Here is a 6390-nt window from a genome sequence, read left to right on the forward strand (position 1 = left end):
ACTTTATTATTAGGCAAAAACACCATTATGGTCCCCACATTCTGGAGTTACAATCAATATGGTTCCTACATTTTGGTAACAGTCAATTTGATCCATATTATTTTTAACTTGCAGTCCAATTGATCCTTATGATTAACTCACTAACGAAAAATGTCTACGTGGCAAATGGTGTACATATTTGGCGCACGTGTGGCTAATAAAATATTAAAATAATATTTAATTTCTATTTAAAAAGTCACATCAACAATTTTTAAGATTAAAAAATCCACATTAGAATTTTTTTGAAAAGGATTAGCTTTTAAAAACAAATAATCAAGCTATTCTTGGACTTTCTTGTTAGCCAAACAGAGCAACTGGAAACACAAAAATCAAGCTAAACCCAGAAAATATATTCATTATCTCACAATAATATTTATCATTATCACCCTTTGAATAGAATATGTATTCAGCAACACAAAAGTAGCAAATCGCATGCCACATGAACACAAACAATCATTCAGTACTCAACAACTACTCCTTATTTTACACTAACACAATCAATTGATTAATTCGCAGTTCATAAACATAAGGTTATTATTAAACAATTGTTCCTTACTTATACCAACAATAATTATCTCAAATTTTAAATAAAAAAAAAAAAACTGAAGCCCTAGAAATTTTGAAATCCTAAATTGCTCTTTGACAACCATCGCCGACCCCAACAATCAAGAAAGTGTAAGAAAAGCTTGATGGCTTTTTTAAAATATAAAAAAAACTCATCCTACAATTTTTTTCCTTTCTGATGTGTATTTTTTATTCATAAAGTTGCTGATGTGGCTTTTTTTTAAAGTAGCAATTAAATAATTTTTTAATATTTTATTAGCCACATGTGCGCCAATGATGCATACTGTTTGCCATGTAGGCATTTTCCGTTAGTGAGTTAACGGTAGAAGACAATTTGATTACAAGCTGAAAATAACATAAACAAAATTGACTGCTACCATAATGTAGGGACTAAATTGACTACGACCCCAAAATGCAGAGACCAAAATAATGTTTTTGCCTTATTATTAATATTATTTTGCAATATTTTTGTGACACATTTTTTGCAATACTAAAAAACTAATAAATATATATTATATATTCTATCTTACGGGCCTTCTTCCATTTGGCTAAGTTGAGCTGCCCCTGCTTGCCGACAAAGGCTCTTCACGTGTCTTCTAGAGTTGGATGACAATTTTTTTCCTTATAGAGAGTTTCTAGAGAAAGCCATTTTATTGGAGGAAAAATATGGGCTTACAAATAAAAATATTAATTCATACATGGAATGAAGAAATTAAAGTTGACATGAGAAGTGAATTAGTAGATCAATTCTTTTTGGTAGGATATGAAGCCATTTTGTTGATACCACAAAGCCCCTCTGGTTTTCCAGTGTTTCTCTTCATCCTTATGTACCCTTTCTCCCCCCATTTAGGTCCCCATGAATTCTTCACGATGATGTAATCTGACCCCTTCAATGAACCATATCCAACAGCTGTTACTCCATGATCTAGCTCAGTCCCACAATGCCCATTGAATATTCCCTGCCAAGCCAACAAAACCATGCATAATTTGGGAAAGCAAGTTGTAGGCATAGAAATGTGTATGGATGTAAATATATTTGTGTTAATGAGAGGATATATATTAGAGTGATGTTAGAGACGTCAGATTTTACTATATATGTAAATCATTAAGATGTGTCATAAATTCATACATCCCAAAAATAAAAGTGAAATTAATTGCATTAAAGTGACCTTAATCGCATTCATTTTCACATTATTATTATTATTTTTTAGTAATAAAAGAGATAGTGGCTTGAACATTTTCCCTATAGATTATTTCTAGCTTACCCCGCTATAAAATTGGAAATCTTGACCAGAGGCCTCGATAGCTACACTGAGAGGCTGATGAGCAAGTGCCTTCAAAAGACTTTCTTCATCATTTTGTGGCACATCTTGATAACCACTAATTTTCACTACCTCCATTTCTTCCTAAAGATAGATAAACATGTGTAATCAATAATTCTATTACAAGAGTTTGTTAACAACTGAATTTGGTATAGAACAAATTAAGCTAATTAATGTATTTTACCTTCTGCTCTTCACAACTTCCTTCCTCCATTAAATATGGATAGTCTTCCTCCTTATGCAATCCACCATTGGAGACAATGAATTGGAATGCATAATCCATCAAACCCCCATTGCAGCCATTATTGAAAGTTCTATCACAATCAATTAGCTGTTGCTCGGACAATGAAGTTAAATTTCCAGTGACTATCTGGTTGATGCCCTCGACAGCTGCTACAGTTGAAAATGCCCAACAACTACCTGCATGCTCATCATATCATCATCTATACTCACTACATGATCAACAAAAAAAAACACTAGCTAACCACATATATATGCATAGTCATGTATATATGCATGCAAAATGCACAGTACCACACAAACATAGAGGACATAGAAGGATCCACCCTTGAAATGAAGATGCATATATCCAATACATGATATATTTATTGTGAGAGAGAGAGAGAGTTACATACCACATGAACCTTGGTTCTTGACTGGAGTTACAGCTCCTTTCTTTCTCCAATCCACAGACTTGGGCAGATCCACCACATCTCTATAACTGAAACCTCTAGATGACCCTCTTGTTTCGGGCAAAGCAGGTTTCAATCCTAGATACTTATTCTTAAACTCCTCATGGCTTAAGTCTGCAAACTCATTCAACCCAAGCCAGTAGCTACTAATCTCTTTGTTCCTCTCATCAATGTGTTTCAAGTTGTCTTTGAATATCTCAAACCTATGCAACTTCTCTTCAATGCTCCTGTAAGTTTTTCCATGTTTTGACACCCATGATTCAAACAGCTCTATGATTTTATCTATGCAAGTCAAGTGTTCCGGTGAATAACCCACAATCGAAAAATCATGAGCTCGAGCACAACATGCAAAGAGAGACACAGAAAATAAGGCCAGAAAGGAGATCTTAGAACATGAATAGAAAGCCATTTGTGCTTAAGAATTCAATACTGACAGACAGAGATAAAGATGAATAGATGAGTGAATGTGAGGAAGGAGATGTGCAAGTTATTTATATATAGTCATGGTTTCATGGGTTGCTTTCAAGTGAAGTAGTAAAATATATTGTTTTATCTAATAGCATACGGAGTCTTTACGGTTGGTTTTTTTGGCAGGCTTTTGTTCCAAGCATGCTCATTTGCTGAAGATTGAGAGTCGCATGCTTGAGCAGCTAAGCTTGATTGTTTTATCTAATATTGTCTTGCTTTATTGATTAATAATATGTTATGTGGTTGAATTCAATGGAAAACGTACCTACAAAACGTAAATAGAACTGTACTTGAATTTTATCTTTATACTTTTTGTTAATGTGTAATAGGTTGTAGGCTTTAAGCCCACCTTGTTTACTTATATAGCATAATAGCACACATACTTATACTACACAATCTGCCTCCTATATAAGGCACTTATGTATATTTTATTAATTTGAAAAAGACAATACATTGATTCAGTATTTATAACATGGTATCAAAGTTATTGCTTTAATTTTCTTGTGTCTTGCAGCATTGTCTTTGTTGGTATTTTCCACTGCCAAGTAAACCTTTTCAGTGTCCTCTCCTGACTGCTCAGCCACCGTTAGAGGTTCTCAAGGTTGAATCTCCAATGTCAGAAGTTCGCTCACCACCACCAAGACCACTGCCTCTGTCGAATCTCTCACATCGGAGCTCCAATTAGCACATAAGAAATATCATCATGTAGATTTTCAACCGCTCTACACAATGCTTCCGAAACCATCACCATCTAACCATCCACGCGCCGGTCAAAATTTCGGTGAAATTCTTCCACGCGCCATAAGGGTTGCTCCGATTCAGTTGCCACCGTCACTGTCGGAATCATCTTCCTCCGATCTACATCATCAAGAAAGAACCGACCTCATCGGACACCGCACGCGCCGCCACAGTTTTCTACAGTGTCATCTATGCGCTTCACGAGCTACACGCGCCACCCCTAAACCCGCTAACTTCATTTGTGACATCATATTGCCACGTCAGCCCTAGCTGACGTCGTCTGCTTACATTAGCGCCTTTCAGCCGCTAACGTCATCAAGCCTACGTCATCCATTGACTTGTCTCGTCAGCCGCTGTTGACCTTGACTGTTGACTTTGACCATCGTTGACCGTTGATTTTTTGCAGTCCAGGTACTCCTTACCCGGTTTTTCGCGTAGATTACATTTTGCAGTCCATTTTTACAAATTTTGCTACTAAACAAAGAATAAGGTCATGTCTTCTTATTATTGTAATAACCGTCGTCGACAATCCAACAAATGTTTTTGCAATTTTTGCAAACGTCTTGGCCATAATATTGAGACTTGCTATCAACGCAACAAATCAGCTGTTTCCATTTTTGCTGCTACTATTGCTAACACTGAGAGTATCCAACCAATGGCTTCTATCTCCGCAAAGTCCAAGTCTTCTGAATCCATTATCACCATTTCCACAGTTGACATACAAAACATCATCGCTAATACCATTCGCATGGTTGGTAATACATCGTATTCCTCTTCTCTCTCAGTTTCATCTGGTATGTCTCTTTCCTCTTAGCTTATGGATTCTGCTTGTTGTGACCACATGACACCTCACTCATCCTTATTTTCTCAACTTGAACTTACACCACTCCCTCTTAATATTCCCACAGCTAATGGTTCCACAATGATTAGTCATAATATAGGTTCTATCTCGACCTCCAACCTCTCGGTTCTTGAGGTTTTAATGTTCCTAACCTGTCTTACAATTTATTTTTTGTAGGACAATTAGCTGAGTTGGGTTATCGCATTACCTTTGATTATTTTGGGTGTGTTATGCAAGATCCAAGGATGGGACAGGAGCTTGGGATTGGTCCCAAAGCTGGACGTATGTTTCCCATGGACAACCTTCGTCTTCCACCTGTTGCTCTTGTTTCTGTTGCTGCTACAATTTCTTCTATTCCTTCCCTTGCACTTTGGCATGCCCGACTTGGTCACGCATCTTCCTCTCGGGTACAACACTTGGCTTCTAGAGGTTTGTTAGGTTCAGTGTCCATAGAAAATTTTGATTATGTTTCATGTCAGTTAGGAAAACAACCAGCTTTGCCTTTCAATACTAGTGAATCAATGTCCACCGATATCTTTGACCTTATTCATTCTAATGTCTAGGGGCCTTCATCTGTCTTTAGTATTGATGGATCTTGATATTTTGTTATCTTTGTTGATGATTATTCCCGCTATAGTTGGATTTTTCATATGAAATATAGTTCTGAATTATTGCAAATATATTCTAATTTTGCAAAAATGGTTAAAACTCAATTTTCCAAATGTATCAATATTTTTTGATTTGATAATGCTCTTGAATACACTCAATATGCTTTCCAAGCTATTTTGCACTCCTATGGCACTGTTCATCAACTAACTTGTCCAGGTATCTCTTAGCAAAATGGTAGAACACTGTTTGTGCTCTCCTTCTTTCTGCCAAAGTTCCTGCTCCTTTTTTAGGTGAAATTGCTCTTCATGTTGTTCATACTATTAATCGTATTCCTAGTCCTATCATCCAAAATGAAACTCCATATAAGCGTCTTTATGGATCACCTCCAGACTATCGTCACCTTCGCTCCTTTAGTTCTGCCTATTTCGTTCTTCTTCAGCCACATGAGCATAACAAACTTGAGCCTCGGTCTAGACTTTGTTGTTTTCTTGGCTACGGTGAAACTCAAAAGGGGTATCAGTGTTATGATCCTGTCTCTCATCCTCTTCGTATCTCCCGCAATGTTGTCTTTTGGGAACATCGCTTCTTTGTCAAGATCTCTCACTGTCATGCCTCCCTATCTACCTCGTTTGTCTTAGATATTTTTCTAGATGAGCCACATATTCCTTCTATAGTTAATCCTAATCCTCCTATAGACTTCTCTGTCCAACCACCAGATATTTTTGATACCTCTCCTGGATCATCCTCTAATGAACAGGTGGAAGATGAGCCGCCCAACCCTGAACTTGGGCCCCTTACTCTTGCTTTGCCTGAAGATCTTGCACAAGACAATCCACCTCGTCACTCAACTTGGGTAAGATCCATTCCTGCTCATTTATTTGACTATCATTGTTATACTGCCCTTGCTACACTGCACGAGTCTCACACCTATCGTGAGGGCCTCCACTGACCCTTTATGGCAGATTACAATGAAAGAGGAACTTGATGCATTATCTAAAAACCATACTTGGGATTTGGTGACTCCCCCCCTAGGAAATCTATGATTGGTTGTAAGTGGATCTACAAAATCAAGACTCGCTCGGATGGGTCCATTGAGCGATATAAAACTCGTTTTGTT

The 6390-nt window shown here is 37.1% G+C and overlaps 1 protein-coding gene across 1 annotated transcript; it reads right to left on the reverse strand.

The window, feature by feature from the left end:
* Positions 1-1018: 1018 nt before the first annotated feature.
* LOC142617569 (cysteine protease XCP1-like) lies at positions 1019-3070 on the reverse strand. The gene is made up of 4 exons (XM_075790470.1): positions 2561-3070; positions 2110-2345; positions 1869-2009; positions 1019-1562 (listed from the first exon to the last, which is right to left on the reverse strand). Exons 1-4 carry the CDS (start codon positions 3024-3026, stop codon positions 1347-1349), a joined length of 1059 nt encoding a protein of 352 aa, XP_075646585.1. The 5' UTR covers positions 3027-3070; the 3' UTR covers positions 1019-1346.
* Positions 3071-6390: the final 3320 nt, after the last annotated feature.

The sequence above is a fragment of the Castanea sativa genome, chromosome 11 (assembly GCF_040712315.1).
Source record: "Castanea sativa cultivar Marrone di Chiusa Pesio chromosome 11, ASM4071231v1".
NCBI lineage: Eukaryota > Viridiplantae > Streptophyta > Magnoliopsida > Fagales > Fagaceae > Castanea > Castanea sativa.